General features: G+C 35.5%; 2 protein-coding genes and 1 non-coding gene across 4 annotated transcripts; all 3 read right to left on the bottom strand.

Annotated features, from left to right (window-relative positions):
- Positions 1-6416: 6416 nt before the first annotated feature.
- Positions 6417-8724, bottom strand: LOC103322120 (glycerophosphodiester phosphodiesterase GDPD2). Of its 2 annotated transcripts, XM_008224002.3 has the most exons (8): positions 8543-8724; positions 8254-8447; positions 7920-7979; positions 7700-7780; positions 7389-7589; positions 7202-7297; positions 6881-7077; positions 6417-6784 (listed from the first exon to the last, which is right to left on the bottom strand). In XM_008224002.3, the coding sequence occupies exons 1-8, from the start codon at positions 8637-8639 to the stop codon at positions 6688-6690; spliced, it is 1023 nt and encodes a 340-aa protein (XP_008222224.1). In that variant the 5' UTR covers positions 8640-8724; the 3' UTR covers positions 6417-6687. The 2 variants fall into 2 exon arrangements, with proteins under 2 accessions (XP_008222224.1, XP_088902468.1); XM_089046342.1 differs by lacking the exon at positions 6417-6784 and having other exon boundaries at positions 6877-7077.
- A 4326-nt stretch (positions 8725-13050) lies between these two features.
- Positions 13051-14125, bottom strand: DCI1 (delta(3,5),delta(2,4)-dienoyl-CoA isomerase 1). Its single transcript, XM_008224000.3, has 2 exons — positions 13394-14125; positions 13051-13304 (listed from the first exon to the last, which is right to left on the bottom strand). Exons 1-2 carry the CDS (start codon positions 14028-14030, stop codon positions 13114-13116), a joined length of 828 nt encoding a protein of 275 aa, XP_008222222.2. The 5' UTR covers positions 14031-14125; the 3' UTR covers positions 13051-13113.
- Positions 14126-14181: 56 nt separating this feature from the next.
- Positions 14182-14253, bottom strand: TRNAQ-UUG (transfer RNA glutamine (anticodon UUG)). Its single transcript has one exon. It is a non-coding gene; the product is annotated as a tRNA-Gln (tRNA).
- Positions 14254-17876: the final 3623 nt, after the last annotated feature.

Below are 17876 nucleotides of genomic sequence, written 5' to 3'. Positions count from 1 at the left end.
TCTCATTTTTAAGCCTTGTTGTCCTCGACCTCACCTTTGTGTGTGGAAATAACCGAACTTGTTAACACCCTTTTTCAATCTTTTCCAAGCTTCCCATACTCAATTTCAGTCATGTTTTTAACGTTTACCTAAGTTAATTGGACACGTAAATGTTTGGACGGCGCAGAGGTGCATTTTGGTCATCTCATGAAAGAATCAGATTTGTGTAAAATATATTCTAAACTACTCTGATATAAGGGGAGGAAGACCAAGCGAGCTCGGTTGCAAGAGAGTGAATGCACTGTATTAACCAACTTACCTAACTCACGTCCGAGCGGAATTCAGTATGGAAAAGGCTAGAAGGGTATTATGGTCATTTTGAAAGTAAGATGAGCGAAGCCCAAAGTACAGGAAGGCAGAAGGTATTAGTTGCAGCAAAGGTTACGGGCCCGTAAGGGTGAAGTCATGTTATGTCATGCTGACAGCTGTACTTGAACCAAAGCGTTAAAGGCATTGGGGTATGAAATTACGGTTGTAGCCTTCGTCAACAAAATAGTTATGGTGCCGTGCCATCGCGGGGGAAACAAAACTGTTGGGTGCTCAGAGAGCCCAGCGCAGTGGGGAAAAGTACGGACTACGGAATATTATTAATGTCTGCGTTGCCTTTTGGAATAAGTGAAGAACCAACCAAAACTAGCCTGAGGCTGAGAATAAATAAAGGGACTTTTGTGAAAAATATAAATCTTTTTTTATTATAAATATCTTTTTCTATTTTATAAAAGTTTGTTAATTTTACAATTTTATTCGATTTGTCACTTTGTGTGTTACACGAAAGTCCTTTAGCCAATTCCAAATGGTTATTATCATGGCAATGGAGACCTTAAATTAGGCGATTTGACAACTCATCACTAGTCAAGATTCCTTATTAATATCTCTGGCTTAATATTAAATAATAGCAAATTCATGTCAAACTTTTTCTTTTCTTTTATTTTTCTAGTTAACTATAAATTTATAATAACAAAATGGTAATTAGAAGTGTAATTAGAAAGTGTAACTCTTTGAAATAGCTAAAAGACCTTTGTGTCCTATAATAAGATTTTGGCTTCATTTTTTACAAATTCAACGGCCCTTAATTATCCCTATCAATCTTTGATTTTCTCCATCAGCCTCAATCATCTCCAACGTTGAGTATCTCCATCACCCTTAATTTTCCTTATCAACCTTGAATTTCTCCATTAACCTTAATTATCTATATCTACATTTGATTTCATACATCGGCCTCAACTATCTCAATCAATCTTTGATTTCCTCCACTAGCTTTCACCATCTCAATCCAAAGAGAAAATGAAGGCTTGATGGAAATAATTAAGGTTGTCTCAATGATTAATCATATATATATATTACAAATAATACTGGAAGTCATAGAATTCCAACAAAGAAATACTTAAATTCCTCATATTTTATGCACTAACAATTTTTTTTGGTGGATAATATATGGCTCCTTTGGGAGTGATTTGGGCCCATAATTAATTAATAATAGGGAGAAGCACATCTCACATGCTCATTTGGGAGTGATTATGGATTCCATGTGCTTTTCTATATAATTACTTTAAGTGATTTAGAGGAGAAGCACCTCTCATGTGCTTTTCAATAAATTACTTAAAACCACTTAACGGGATTATATGGAGAAGCGATTATTGATGTATGTAGATCACTCTCAAACGAGTCAATATAATCACTTGTAGTGAGTGAATTTGGGAAGAACACCTCTTATGTGTTTATCCATAAAATCATTTTTTAAGTGATTATATGGATAATGAATTCTCTACAAAAGTGATTATTGTAGGCCAATAATCACTCTCAAAACGAGCCCTAACAGTTTGAAATATCAAGACTCATAGCGAAATTAAATGAAAGTTCTCAATATTTTATGAATTATATCAAACCCATAAATAAATGAATTATAAACAAATCGAAGTCAAATGTCATATATTACCCCCCAAAAAAAAAAACAAAGAATCAACACAAGGAATATTTTTGGCAGAAAAATAAAAAATATTTAAAATGAGTTTCCTTTATTATTATTATTTTTTCTTCCAAAATTTAGTCATAAAGGGGGACCAATATTTGTTTTATGGCATTGTAGGGTGCACGCATAGGGATGCGTGTGAAGGTAACTTAATATATTTCGTATAAAAGATGGAGAAAAGATGCTGCTTGGACGGGTAATGGGTAAATGGGTCCTAACCCATAGGCCCATATTGGCCACTGCCCTTTGGAATCTATTAACTAATATATCATGTGCCTTATCTTGGTGTTCTATCAGTGATTGAAAATTGAAAAAGAATATTTTTGGTTGAATTTGGGAGGGCATTTTGGTAATCGGAGTGATGTTATGGCTCGTGGGGGTGGGTGAGGGAATAAAGGTAAGGGTCCTACTTGCCTCCAAAACGACGGGCACCCACGTCGGATTTAGGGTAACTGACAAAAATGCCACCTTCAAGCGATGCCCCATTTCAAGATTTCCTCAATCTTCTTGTCTCACTATTTTGGATCAGATGGAAATTTTAGGAGAAATCGTCTAAAGAATCTCTTTTGTTGAAATGACACTCCTATCCTTGTATTAACCGATTCTTACATAAACGGACCACGAATTACTCTAGTGAGTTTGTCCTAGCAATACTTTTAATATTAGACAAGTGAAAATTGAATTTGGAACAACTTCTAATATTAGAAAGAAAAAAAATATCGCTAATGACCAGTAACTAGTAAATTATGTTTTTTTTATAATAAAAATATTAAATCATGTTTATGTATTAGTAAAAGGAGTCACTAATTTTCAATATAAAAAAATTGAGTCATTAGCTAAATTATATCAAATTTAGGTATTAGTACAATCTAGGACGGGGTTGGAATTTTTCACTCGGTTATAATTTATTTCTTATCCTATTATATGTGAGTGGTTAAGTGTCTGTTTGACATTACTTATTTGAGGTAATTTAAAAAAATTTGGGAAACCCAACCTGTTTGATAAATTATGAGAAGATCACTTATTGTTAAAAATTGTTGTGAGAGAAAGCTATAAGAGAAAATAACTAATGAGGTGCTTTCATTTTCTGATTATGAAATAATCAGTTTTGAAGAGGCGCTGAGTTTAATGATTATGCGACAATCATTTTCCGATTATGCGGGAATTAGTACTAACAACACTTTTTAACAAAAAGTTTACCAAACGGCAAATTGCTTCCTCTAAAACTAAATCTGACAGCGATTATTTTTACAACATAGCAATGTCAAACTAGTGACTTTGTATAAGGAGTTGTTTGAAAGTAGTGGACTAATTCTTGCATAGATGGGGTAGGTTAATTTTCACTTAATATGATGAATTTCCTAAAAAGATAACACCAAATTGATGTATTTCCAAAATTGTACTGAGCTAGATCGAGCCCACTAAAATCTAAGAGTGGCTCCATCTTGACTAAAATGGTATAAATTTGATTGAAAAACTATTGTACAAATGATTCAAAACAAAACCTTGGAGCATTTGTCCTATTCAGAAAAATCATACAACATAAGCAAGCTTTAATTAGAGTGATTGGATTGGAGAAATTATAGAATATTATGGTAGTATAGCCAAGTGACAGTACTACCGTAGTATCCTATAATTACTCGATTGGATTGTTGGAATTTGAAAATGAATTATGTTAAAGCCAATGGCAGAATGGTAGTATATCTGACTTGCCAGGGTTGGTTATGGAACAATAAAAAAGGAAGTTGGGGTAACGTGGGCCGGTTGAGATTGTAGTTAAACGGGAGCCTCAAACATTGACGAATGAATTAAAGCCCGACTCCGTATGGAGAAGGGCAACCGCTTTCACCAATAAATTATTATTATTATTATTATTATTATTAAAGGACTGAATTATTTTCTTTATGTATATATTTATAAAAAAAAAAAAAAAAAAGAAAGGGGATGAGTGAGATGCCCACAAGCAAATGAAGCAAAAACCCCACTTGCATTAAAAAAAATATATATGATGGAAAGAAAGAATAGTTGAGTTTGGGTTTCGTAAGGCAAATTGCGGCTGTGGTTTAAATTGTTGGGCATGTTGTTGTTGGGGGGTTGCTTTTTGAATTATAAGAGAGGTCAAAGGAGGTTGCGTGTGGGTTTTGAAGAGGGTTTGAAGGAGTATCGAGAGAAACGTCAAACCCTGCAATTATTGTGTTTTGAGTAAAATATGTTCTTCAATGGGAAAATGCCTTTCTGCTTTCCTCCTACACCCAATCCTAATCTTTCTCTCCTATATAATTATTATTATTAAATCCCTTTTTATTTTTGGTATTCTTTTTGCGGTGTGGCTTGGTTTTCTTCCACTGCCTCACTCTTTTTACTTTTCTGGGAATTCATTCATCTTTTGTAAGGGTTGCCCTCATTTGAAGCATCCTAATGGCTCATACACACCATGCCTTCTCACAGAGAGAGAGAGAGAGAGAGAGAGAGAGAGAGAATTTTTTCAAATTTGATTTGCAGAAAACAAGAAAAAAAAACCCAATCAATAGGGTTACTTACAAGGAAAACCAAACCCTTGTGACAATTTAGGGTTTTCTTGCAATAAAATTGTAGCTTTTAAAGGCAATCCCTCAAATGAATGAATAATTGAAAATGGAAACAGTATTAGCCACAGATTAATTATTTATTAGCTGGAAAGAGAAGCACCAGGTAGAAAAAGGGGCAGATGACGACGTGGAAGAAGAGGAAATAGTGCTCTCCTCTCTCACTCTCTCACTTCCTTTACGTCAATCATTTTAGAATTATGTATGCTTCCTTTTCTTTAATGTTCGCACATCATTTCCCATTTTCTAAGTGCTGTCTCATTACAACGACAGACTTCATTTTTTTTTATTAATTATGGAAACAAAACTTTATATTATATACTTTCGGGTTTCGTAACGAGCATGAAAAATTAATATATGCTTTTGTCCCAGAAGAAAATGGATGAGTGTGATCTCATATCATATCATATGCCATTAAAAATATAAGCAAGCAACCGCTTCTAACATAGACTCTAGCCATGTTTGAGTACAAATTTATAATATAGATGTGATGCATCGATCCACAAGTAAACAAACACCCAATGAGACGAATTTCTAGAACAACGGGTGAAGGATTAAACAAATTCAAAAGTTGCCCAAGATTTCAAAGTTGACCAAGCTCTATGTTTGTCTAATGATGCCGATGGCTTCCGGAGGTCATTGCTTCTTACACATGCATTGCGCATAGACTCATCGGTTGAGCTCATTTTCTTCCTTCTCAAGCTATGAACCAAATCCGTCAACCAGCCAGGCCTGAAGCAAGCAAGCTATCAGATTAATATCTGCAAACACTTATTATAGGCAAGCCATCTAGGGTTTGTATGATGTATGTAATTACGGAAAAGTTGAACAAAGATGACAATGATGTAGCAACATAATCACCCCTGTAATTTCAATGTCGTGATTAATTTTCCTAATTAGACTTGGCAAATGATTTCAGTGTCTAGTTTGCTTGTCCACTTTCTTTCTTTTATGCTTTACTTTTCTTGCCAACTTTCGTATCTTCAAGCTTTGCCCATGCACACTTGAAAGAAGCTTCCTCAAAAGGCCCATCAAACGCAATGCTAGCAAAAGAGCGGCGTCTTTGGGCATGCGTGATGTGAACAACTGGCCCACTTGATATCAAAGCTGTGTCTTTAGACCTTGTTACTTATTCTGCGAAACTTACAAGGGTATATATTCTAGTTTTAGAAGCAAATTACATTGTCTTTTTAACTTTATTTATTTCTTTTTTTTTTGGTTTGAACCACGAGGTGGTCCTGGATGGGCCCCAACTATGGGTGGCACCTTTAAGCCTTAACCACAACCCAGACTAATCCCCGCTCACACCGGGTCGGCCCGTAAGGGGTAAAGTGCTGGCCAAAGTGGTGACTCCATACGAGAGCAGGGATCGAACCCCTGACCTTCTCTTAAGAAATGAGAGTGCCGAACCACTCACACCAACCACCTTGGTTAACTTTATTTATTTCTTTCAAGAGGTTCTAAAACACTAAAAAGAGGAAGTTAAAAAAAGTTATTCCGCTGCCGGGATTCGAACCCGGATTAATCAAATTCCAATTCAATTTGTGCTACAGCGGATTGTTGATATATCCCTTCAAGAAATATTATTTATTGTGTTAGTCTGGGCCACTCCTGCCCAGCCAGAATTGGGAATGTATTGTATGGGTTGGGCCAGAGATGGTAAAACTTTGGCTGAATTAATATAATTAATTATGGGTTGGGCTCCAAAAGTGTAAAGTCTGCTATTTTCCTGTAGGATTGCTCTACTTAATTATGTCGTTTGAGCATGCAAAAACATTGGAGGAATGGTTTCTAATGAGATGGAAATTAAAAAAATGTGGTGACTTTATTTATGAAATTTTGTTGATGATTTGAACTCCAAACTCATCTTCCATTTTGAGAAACCATTTGGATACAACTAAAAACTATTTTGTCAATAAAAAACTGTTACTCTACACACAAGATTTTCATCTGGTTCTGGCTGGCCATGTTGATGATGATGGCCCTCAAAAGTTGTATCTACTCTGGCATAACCTCTACAAGGAAAGCAAGTTCAAGTTCCTGCTCTGAGAAGAAATGAGCTACCCTTCCTTTGTAGGATGATATTGGGTAGTTCTACACAAAAACTGCCTCTGTGATCTCTGGAACAAGGTCAACAATCACTCCCTCCACGCCCATTAGAATTTGCATGTACACAGCCTCTGCCACATTGCTGCAAGAACCACCAACATATCTCATTATTAATTGGACAAGTTTCTGAAGTTATATATATATATAAACTAATGAAAAACTCAAAAGAACGGCTTACTTTAATTGTCCATAGGTTATAATGCCAAGATTGGCCTCTTTGATCCTGGTCACTGCTCCTGGATTTCTGAAGATAGCTTTTACTTCTGATACAATTCCTTGCAAACCGCCCCCCAAGCAAACCTTAATGGCCTCTTCCGTCGAATTCCTTCGAACATCCGCGTAAATTTCAGACCCTCCATTTGTGAGGAAATATACCTGGATCACATACATTACAGCTTCAAAAAGTAAGCCATTGAAAATCATTCAGTCTTATGAAACATTTTAACAGAAGGCTTTTCATTTGAGACAGTCTATGGGGAAGTTTGGAATGTGATCTTACAGGGTATGTGCTCTGCAATTTTCTCATCAAAAGTGCAGCATCGGGCTGAAAGCTTGAAAACAGGATTGGTCTGTCTTTGGCGAACTTATTTACCACCTGTTCAAAGAAAGTTCGGGAAATATTATCTGCTTAAAACAACAATATTAATTGCAATGTTCTATAAAACATGCTAAAGAAACATTCTTACCTGCAAGATCACTCGAAGAACATGCTCGAGTTTTTCCTCTTTGTAGACTATCTGATCATCAAACTTCAATTCTATATTGAAACCCTTGGAATGTTCAACTTTCTCGAACACCTCTTGCAATGTGCATAGGGAGTCATCCTTTTCTACCTTCCACTCAAAAATTCTTCCATCTTTTATTTTTCTAAGCATAGGCCTCTCAACCTGGATATGGGAATGAATGACCTGAATATTCATCCTAGACTATATTCTACCTTCCATGCATGCATATTATTTATCAATCTGAAAACAGGACAATCTCCAATTTTGATTACCTTTCCTGCCTCCTTCTGAGGTCCATAGGAAAGAAATTCCAGCAGAGTTATGTCTGTAACCCTTTGCTCCTTGAAAACACCCTAAAACCAAATTACAAATAGGATGAATATTCAGTATGGCATTAAAATTTAAAAAAATAAAGAATTGATGGGATTAGAGCATTGGGAGATATATATATATATATATATATATATATATATATATAGAAGTAGAACTAACCATGTCCTCAGCGCCAATGAAGTTGTCATGAAAAATGACTGGATAGTCATCTTTGGTCACCTACAAAAATAGCTTTTGTTTACAGTTTCCTCTAAAGCACCCAAATGTAAAAGTAAGAAAATGGAATAAAAGGACAGAAAAGAAAAAGAAGCAGAGCAATCAGTACCCTAAATTTGAATGAATAATTTAACATTGATTTTGTAGCCCCAAATTCCATGACAAGCCAAGGAACATGTGTTATGGTAAAATAAGAAAACGAACTGCAGCAAGATTGCTACTTTTCATTAATTGTTTTCATTTGGGTGCCCATTAAGCACAAAGATTATGCTTTTACCTGAACGTCAAACTCGACGAAATCGATAGGGAATTTAGCGGCAGAATTGAAAGAGAGAATAGAGTTCTCTTTGATGCATTTGAGCCTTGTATCATAAGATTGTAGCATGTTCATCCCGCTGCCTCTGTGTCCCATCACCATGAACTTGGGCCATTCGTATCCATATATGGTTTCTTCACCTTCATCTTTCACACCTATTCACAAAACCCAAGATCAAGATCAAAACCACTTTCTATATTCTTTTTTTATTTTGTTTGAATTCAAAGCAATTTGATTGAATGGTGATCACCTTGAGCCAAGCGTGAAGAATGGAGGGCCAATGCTGCATTTTCTGTGACTTGGTGGAGACTAGGAACGTTAAAGACATGCACGGCCCTCAGAGCCATTTGCTCTTGCAAATTTGCAAACTTGCAAAATTGCAAGCAAGCTTTCGAATTCAAGAAATGAGGACGCTTAGAAAATTGGCACTTGGTCCACAGAACACACAAGCTTGGAAGTGATAAGGGGTATTTAACAAGGTTCAGCAATACTAAAATAACAGACAAATCCCAATTGCCAACTAATTTTTTGTCTTTTTATAAATTAAAAAAAAAGAAAAAAAAAAGAGAGAGAAAGAATCTTCCATTCCCAAGGGGCTTAATTTTAATTTTAATTTTTTCTCTGTGTTCATTGAAAGAACGAGGAATTCGCGCGGAATCTTGGTTTTTGTTTTATTTCGCTAAATTTTTGCGGCTTGGGGTTTTCGAGTTCAAAGGAATATGCTTAAACTTCATTTAGTATTTTTCTAATTTTGCGTACTTAGGATTGTTTTTTTTGCTCCAAGTCAACTTTGACCATGCATGTCCAAGATATTCGCAAACCGCGGCAACTGTAATTAGCCTTTCATTGTTGATAAGGTTTGACCGTTCGAGACTCGTCTAGATATCACCGATGATTTTCATTTCACATAATGCATTAGATAGCGTTCAAATTGTATGTGAAGAAATACATACACACACTCTTCATAGATATGGTATGTTTTGCTTAGTTGGAGAGCAATGGTTGACTCAAGAATTTTTATAGGGATAGACTAATTTTATTTATTTATAGAGGAGATATATTATGAACTTGTAAGATGTCATCGCTTTGAACGTACCAGCCGCTTCCCCACACATAGAATTAATGGCTCCATCCTTAATCAAGTTCTCAACAATTGTACAAGATGCATTAAACATATTTAATAAATCCAAACAAGAATCATAATGAGATCCAAGTTCAATAAGTTCCTCAGGAATTGAAGTATCAACATTAAATGTAGAAAATGTATCTTTCTTATACCACCTTTTTTTTTAAGAATGAATAAATAGTTTTTCCTCTATTTGTCGGTCTATTATCATCATGTGACATGATATCCTAACAAGAAATACTAGACACCAAAAATTAAATAAGCTAATTAATAATTCAAGTTGCAAAAATAAAACATATATCAACAATCTCCAAAAGTTTTCACTCAAACCCTAAATCATAAAAACTTAACAACAACAATTAAAAGTGGAAATTGAATATTTAAAATAAAAATAAAAAAATAAAAAAAAAGGAGAAAAACTTACCAAAATTGAAGAACCCACTGAAGATGGGTTGATACAATTTTTCAAAGGCAGAGAGCTATTTCCTCTAGGCTCCCAAGGTTCAAATATGGCATTTTTTTTTTTAAAAAAAAAAAGAACAATGCATATGTGAGCTAATATTTATTTGAGTAGAAATAAGCCTATAATAATAAGACCATGTTCAATATTTTATAAATGTTCCCCTAGGCTAGAGCCCACCATAGCCTAGGCTTAGCTTCGCCCTTGTTTGAGAGAGAATCATTCTAATTTTTTCATATCCAAATTCATTCACGTGAATAATAACTAACTTTTAGCCTAACAATATTTTCTTCTCATCCCCTTTCTCTTCTCCCTTGATTAACAAAAACTTCTTCCATAAATGAAGACCAGAATATTTGTTATTGTAATATGTTGATAGGAATAGGATAGTGTAGAACTGTCTTGATTTAAAAAATCAATGGTCACTAACAAAAGTGATGTACCTCACTGCTATATGGCAAATGACAATGCATCATCAAAGCAACCAAGGCTTGGTGTGAGTGGAGCACTAATGCTTGCCTCAAAATTTTGTTTTTGTTTTTTTTGTTTGTTTTTAAATCCAACAACTTTTGCAAACATGATCCGTCCTCTTTCCTTTTCGTTCACTTTATTGCCAATTATTTTCAAGATTATTGGTGCAACTGATTTCACGTGAAACATATAGAGAATCAAGATATGTCTAGGTGAGAGTTCATGAAAAACACACTACCCTCTCGCCTACCATCTAAAAAAAATGTGCGTTTGACACTTAAATGACAAAATTTTGTTGCAGAATTTGGTTTGTGACACTTTGAGACTTCTTTCAATATTTGATAAGACTCCTACACTGGTCAATTAGAATTCTAAAAGACTTCAAGTACAAGGATAGTGGAGAGGAAAACGTATGAGGCTCTCCTCCCTCATCATAACGTTTTCCATTTTGGGCAACTCAGACTGGCATGGTTGAGGCCTACATCCGAAAAAAAATATAGGATTTCTCTTTCTGTTTGAAAGCAAAATGACCCTATCCGAACATTATTGGACTGGTTAAGTTCATAGGTCAATGACTGATTAGCAGAAAGACTATAATGAAATATTAAATGATGAGTTATAATGAAAGAACCTTAATAGCTATCAGATCATTTACATACGCTACTACAGAAAACAAAATAGATGATGGTGATCCACTGTCGTTGTGATACTTTAAAAACCGTCGTTAAATCGACCACAATCTTTTGGAGTATCAAACTACGACGGCTTTTCACCATTGTTGTTCGGATGTAAAGACGACATTCTTTTGTTAAAAGCCATCGTTGTTTTGGGTAAAGTCGACGGTTTATAAAAAACCGTAATTATTTATGGATAAAGATGACGGTTTTTGTTTAAAAGTCTGACGTTATTTTGTTAAAACCATCGTCATTTATGGGTAAAGTCGTCGGTATTTTGTTAAAAAACGTCATTGATTTTATATAAAGACGACAATATTGTGTTAAAAAGGGTCATTGATTATATGTACATACGACGGTTTTTCCCATATAACCATCGTTTTATTATCTTGAAATATGTCGCGTAATAAGTGTTCAAGCTGTTACATTTTAGTTTTATGTTTCCTATGAAATTCTATACAACGATTTTAACTAGAAAATCAATTATAATGCTTTATTAATGAATATATACACTCAAAAATTATTTCTTTCATAAAACTTGAAGATTCAATTTTATTACATAGAATTAGAAACAAAGAAACTACATATGATTGCTCACAAATTCTACCACATCTCCTAATATCAACCTTTTCTCTTTCCTTTCTCTTTCTGTACTCAACATATAGCAAAGCCTTTCTTCTTCCCTTTAATCGTTATAGTCCAATGCCCCTTTTCCTGTATCTTTTCCAAAATCTCAGTCTTTTTGGCAGCTTTTTCCCTCTCTTTCAATGCCTTCCCTGCTCCATAAAAAAAAAGCACCCAATAACAAAATTACTTAAGTGAATAAAATGAAATCACCTTGTGAAAAAAAAAAATTAATCAAATAACCTGTTAATTTGTTTTCAACACCCTACAGGAAAACAAGATTAGGATCAATACATAGCATGTCTTTCTAATTAGAAATTTTACAATTTTGTAATAGTGATAACTATTATCATGGTTGATTGAACCCCTCAAGACACCCCCTCACCATAACCCCCATTATAGAACCTCCCCCACCCAAGTGGTGCCTGATAACTAATTTGGGTTTCTCCAATTCCTAGTCAGGATGAAGTGGACCAACAAAAAATTCCACTTGCAAACAAAGAACGACTTTTTTATAAGGACTTTCTTTGTTTTCTTCTTATAGATAAAGTACAATCATATTCTAAATTGCCAAGAAAGTATTTTAATATTTATTTTGCAAACTAAGTTCAGGGGAGAAACGAAAATAGTATAAACGGCACTAGAATGGACCAAGAAAATAAATCATTGCTGGCATGGCATCCATCAATTTATCTCTTGGCGATTGTTGTGTGATGTCGACTTGTTGGGTCCATAGTTTTGATGGGAGCCCAAGCCATGGCCCATAGCCAACCAAATAATTATTACAACAATAAAATACATAAATTTATACTAAGAGCATCTATAATGAGTTTCATAAACTATTTCCTTAGACAAATTTTAGGAATGAATTGGAAAAATACAACTTCAACCGTGCTTCACATCCACCTCCTAAAATAGAGAGACCTTTAGAAATTCCTAAATCTGAGGAGAGAGAAATGACTCATAATAACCCCATATAATTTAATGTTGCTTTGTTTTATGCATACTTTTAATTATTTTGTATAGGGATGGACCAATTATGTTGAATTAAAAAATAATTCTAATATTTATGACTCTCCAAACTAGAGAACATGATTGGAATTCAAATTTTATGCTTTTATGTATTTGTAGCTAAATTTTAACTTAAAAAATAAGGAGAAAGGTTGTAGATGCTCTAAGTACTAGTGAAGCCTGAAATTATTGAATGATGTAATTTATTAAAGACATTGCATCGAGTACACATATTACGCGAGAATGATATTGGAGTTTTTTATTATCTAAATAATGTCGTGGGAGTGCTTACTTACTTTAAAAAACATGATCAGTCATATCGGTGACAAGTTGACTTTGGCATGCATGTCACACTTTTTACTTTGTAGTATATATTTTTTAATACAAATATATTATGTAGGAGCGAGGAAGTATGTTCCATTTATTAAACAACAAAATTGAAGTGAGCTACAGATTCAGAGTTTGGCAAAAACAGGCTTTCTTTTTTGGGCGTAGGCAGAGACCGCCTCATTTAAATCATCAGATAACAACATCGCCGAATTCCACGTGGCAACATAATCCAAGCCTTGCTCCACATTCAGCTCCCTACTTCTCTGCAACACCGCTTTCGTCCCTCTAACCGCGAGTGGGGATTTCAACCCAATTCCTGCATACAATTTACTTAATTAAAATTTAAAAGTAAAAAAACAATAATTACTAATCATAATTTCATTGTTTCGGGAATGACAAACTTACCCTCAGCGACGACACGTACGCCGTTATCCAACTCCTCCCTGGAGCCGAACACTCTAGAGACCAGGCCCAGCTCCTTAGCCTCCGAACTCGAAAAGGTCCGACCCGTAAGCGCTAATTCAAGCGCATTACCATACCCGACGATGCTGGGTAGCCTCTGAAGCGTCCCGAGGTCCGCCGTGATCGCCAAGTCCACCTCTTTCACCGAAAAGAACGCGTCCTTGCTGCAATACCTTATGTCACAGGCGGTCACGATATCAACACCGCCACCGATGCACGCCCCGTGGATTGATGCGACCACGGGCTTCCGGCACCGTTCTATCGCCGTGATCGCCTCCTGCAGTTCCTTGATTTCTCTACGGAACTTCTCTCCGGCACGGCCTCGGTCTCCGGAGACGAACTGGTCGGAGATCGATGTTAGGGTTTTGAGGTCGATTCCGGCGCAGAAGTGGTTGCCGGCGCCGCTGAGAACGATGACGTTGACGTCTGGGTTTTGGTCGAGGGACGAGAGGGCTCTGGGGAATTCGGTGAAGAAGTCGCGCGATAGAGCGTTTCGATGGTTTGGGCGATTCAGGTAAAGGTAGAAGACGGCTGAGTTTGGGTTTTCTTGAACAATTTCTAGGGTTGTGTAGTTCGCCATTTTTGCTTGAGAATTGAGAGGAGAGAGAGAGAGAGAGAGGAGAGAGGGAAGGAAATGAAGATAAAGGTCAACAGAATTAAGTGATCCCGATTCAAGATGGGAAACGATAATTTTAAGAGAAAAAGATGAAAATGAAATTTTGACAAAAAAGAGGTCCTACCGGGAGTCGAACCCAGGTCGCTGGATTCAAAGTCCAGAGTGCTAACCACTACACCATAGAACCATCTTGTAAGAAAACGTGGTTTATTTGGTTTTATAACAATGTACATTACACATTGCCAATTGTGTCCGAAAGTTGTGATGTGTATTGAATTACTTCATGTTAAATTAGGGAGTGAGGAAAAAACCGCTCCAACGGTTCAAAGCGGCAAATTCAAACTAATTCGAGTAGTGTAATTCAATTTGAATAATACTGAGAGTTTGTTTGGGAATGCTTCTGCACTTCTATTCGTAAGCGTTTTTATTAGAATATGTAAATTTATTTATATAAAATCTAATGAAGCACTTGCAAGTGGTTTATGAGTGCTACGCTTTTATGACCAGAAGCACTTATAAGTTTTTATGCCAAACGCTATTAGAACATCATTTGGTTGTTAGGAACCGCTTTAGCCCTTTAGAAACACTTCCCAACATAATACCCTAAACAAGTGTAATTTTGGAATGACTGAACCATATCAAAATTAGTTTTGTTCAGTTTGGTATATATCAAAGCGCTTTAATTGAACCGAACCAAATTGTATTGTTACTTCTTGGTATTTGGTAATCGAGATAAATAACTAAGGAAAACATTCTAACCCGCCAAATCGCTCAATGGTGGGTTGGTTTGGTTTGTTTTTCCTCTTTAATTTAGCCCAAAACGAACCAAACACACCGTTCAATGGTTGATTGGTTTGATTGTAGTTTGGTAGTAAAACTGATCAAAATCAAACTGTTAAGCAAGCTATATTTTCTTAATCACATTTTAATACCACATGCATGTCAAGTGATTTGTATATATCATGTCAATTAATAATTTTATATCACAAAAAGTTAGTTATTGCTACGTCATGTAGTATTAAAATGTGATTGAAAATCTTGGTACTCTTTTCAAATCTCGCTATCTCTCTTTTTATTATTTTGCCCAACTCACAATATTCCCCTCTCTTATGGGATGAACAATTAGGCGAACAAAATTGAAGGAAAATAAGAATATAACGATTTAGGCACTACTTTTGCATTTCTAAACTCAAAGTCAACAAAAATGATTTAAATTAGTTAGGTGGCCTCGTTTGAAAATTTGGAGTCGGACCTCATCTTACGTTGGACCCAGTCATGAATTGAAAAAGGAGAGCTACCAAAAAAGAGTATGTTATGTGCCATGCACGTAATCCCAGTATTGAGGACTCAGATATTTACATTAAACAGATTAGGGCGCAACGAAGACCTCCTGCTTCCACTGCACGTAATCAAATAATTTCAACATCTTTAGAGGACAGGCTTTTGTGATTTGAATCTAATGTTGTTGGGCACACACAGCTACAAAAAGGAAATATATACATGTTTATCAATTTGACCCCAACATGATCAAAAGCGCTCACCCCTCTTCCTTCCCATTCCTATTCCTCAAGATTATCTCATTCGTCATGGTGTACCTCTGCCTTATCTCTTTGGTTTGCTATGACATGCCGAACTGACTCCCACCAATATATCACGAAATGAAGGCAACGCCATCGCCACTAATCTAAGATATATTTGACTGAAAATCAGAGATGAAATGTCGTAAACGCATCGTTTCAGTGACAAGAGAGTAAGGCTTCGTTTGATTGCTATGATCGGATTGGAATGAATAATACTCTAAATTTGAATGAAGAAATGAAGACATTTGGTCCAATCATGAGGCTTCTCATCTATCAACCACAATTAACTAATTAATTAATTAATTAGTCATGAGTAATCGTGACGAATCATGATCATCCAAGAGTTCTATCCTAATCACCTATCATGATGAAGCTTTTTAATTCCTTCATAAAAATTCAACCCCAAAAGCTTACTCATATAGGAGGTGGCTCTCCTATTTCACCTCCTATCATTTAAAAATTGACCACCCTACCTACAACTACTTAATTTCAAGTAGGGTGTAGGTGGAGTTATAATTAGATTTTTAATTCCCTTTTTTTGGTTCAGAGAAAAGGTTGACTTCATTTTAGGGTCGACAATGCATGAAGAAGAAAAATCATGGGAATATTCTTCATGTTTGTCAATATGCACATGTAAGCATTCTCTTTTTTCATACTAATGGCAGCTTTAATTTTATTGATGAGATCGATAACAAATTGCAATCATTCATGAATGACGAATCATAGCCTTTTTTTTTTTTTTTCTTTCTTTTCCTCTCTGAAGATTCATGAAATGATAAGGCAAAATTTCAATGGTGGGCGATAAATGCCAACAAAAAAAAAATGCAAATTCAAGATTAAATTGGCATCCCTTTTGATCTTTAATCGTCGATCTATTCTGTAAGGTAAGGAGCTAGCGGGAGAGAGCGAGCCAGCTACTAGTATATAAAAACGTTGTCATATTTGATTGCTTAACAATACTGGTGGCAACGCATGAATGAATGTGTCTATATCACTGCATTATTGGTGTCTCATGATCGTGATCATGAGATAAAAAGGCCAAATCATATCAGGAGGCAAGGACTATTACGTCATAAAGCCACCACACTCACCTTAACATTTGGCTTTGAGGAGATAGAAAGAAACTTCTCCTTTTCATATCCTTTAGTATGCTATATTGTCAGACCACTCCGATTTTCGTAGACCTCAATTAATTAGATTTTTATTTGAAAATATAGTTCAAAATTGAGATATTCACGTAATTAACTTGCTTATTATTCTAATTATGTACAAAGTCCTTTGAGATACGGATATGTGTACTGACACGTAATTTGATAAACAAGTTTAACGACGATAATATTATTAAAAAGGATAAAGCATATGCACGATTTATATATTTATTCTAGGAGAAGAAAACATGGCAATCAAATCACATATATATTCACGTCCTATAATAAACCAGCTGGTACATATCTGTGTGTCCAAAGGCTCCCATCCACCAAGCAAATAATAGAGGCAAGAATGAAACAACAACATCATAATTTAATATTTTTGTCTTAACTTAAAACCTCCCTCCCTCTCAAAACCGCAAACAATAATATGAAAAAGCAGGGCAGCCCTTGGAAATTTGATTACTTGAAGAGGAAAAAAGTCATGCACACTGACACTGAGATCCCCGATGCACACGAAACCTGGTCAATTGAATGAACAGTGAAGAAGCTACCCCCGCTACCAAACAAACATCAACGGCCTGGATCAAAAGCTTTGCAAAACAACATTGTCATTTGTGTGTGACTTGTGAGAAATATACAAATGACAACTAGGGCTGACGCGGCAAGGCGTGTTTCGTTAATGCCTCAGAATAAATGGAGAAACGGCTCTCAAAGGCAGAGGAAGGCACTCCTGTTTGGAAATGGAGAGATGAGATAGGTCACGTGAATGGTATGGCTCTAGCTTTTGCGCTATGAGTAGGAAAGTAACGTGAAAAATCATTTTCCTCTTTTAGTTAGAGCAAAGCCACTAATTAAGTTTAACTACTCTTTCTCAACGAGCGTGGGATTCATGTTATGGTAAAATTAATAGCCCCTCTAAACTTAATTAATAAACAACCAAACACTTGAACTTAAAAATCATCTCTTTTTATAGATGTGGGTTAGGCCAGTTGGTTAGAATGTAGCGAGTTCTTCACTTTGCACCTTAGTTCGGGTACTCCTCTCCCTAAATTATATTAATTTAGAGTAATTTAAATTAT

The sequence above is a fragment of the Prunus mume genome, linkage group LG2 (assembly GCF_029339155.1).
Source record: "Prunus mume cultivar Tortuosa linkage group LG2, ASM2933915v1, whole genome shotgun sequence".
NCBI lineage: Eukaryota > Viridiplantae > Streptophyta > Magnoliopsida > Rosales > Rosaceae > Prunus > Prunus mume.
This window is presented reverse-complemented; position numbering and strand designations above follow the sequence as displayed.

Coding starts and splice junctions, on each gene's coding strand:
- LOC103322120 (XM_008224002.3), bottom strand. CDS start 8,639: ATGGCTCTGAGGGCCGTGCATGTCTTTAACGTTCCTAGTCTCCACCAA. Junction 7,980..8,253: donor TCGTCGAGTTTGACGTTCAG/GTAAAAGCATAA, acceptor CTATTTTTGTAG/GTGACCAAAGATGACTATCC. Junction 7,298..7,388: donor TTCTTCGAGTGATCTTGCAG/GTAAGAATGTTT, acceptor TTCTTTGAACAG/GTGGTAAATAAGTTCGCCAA.
- DCI1 (XM_008224000.3), bottom strand. CDS start 14,030: ATGGCGAACTACACAACCCTAGAAATTGTTCAAGAAAACCCAAACTCA. Junction 13,305..13,393: donor CGTACGTGTCGTCGCTGAGG/GTAAGTTTGTCA, acceptor AATTGTATGCAG/GAATTGGGTTGAAATCCCCA.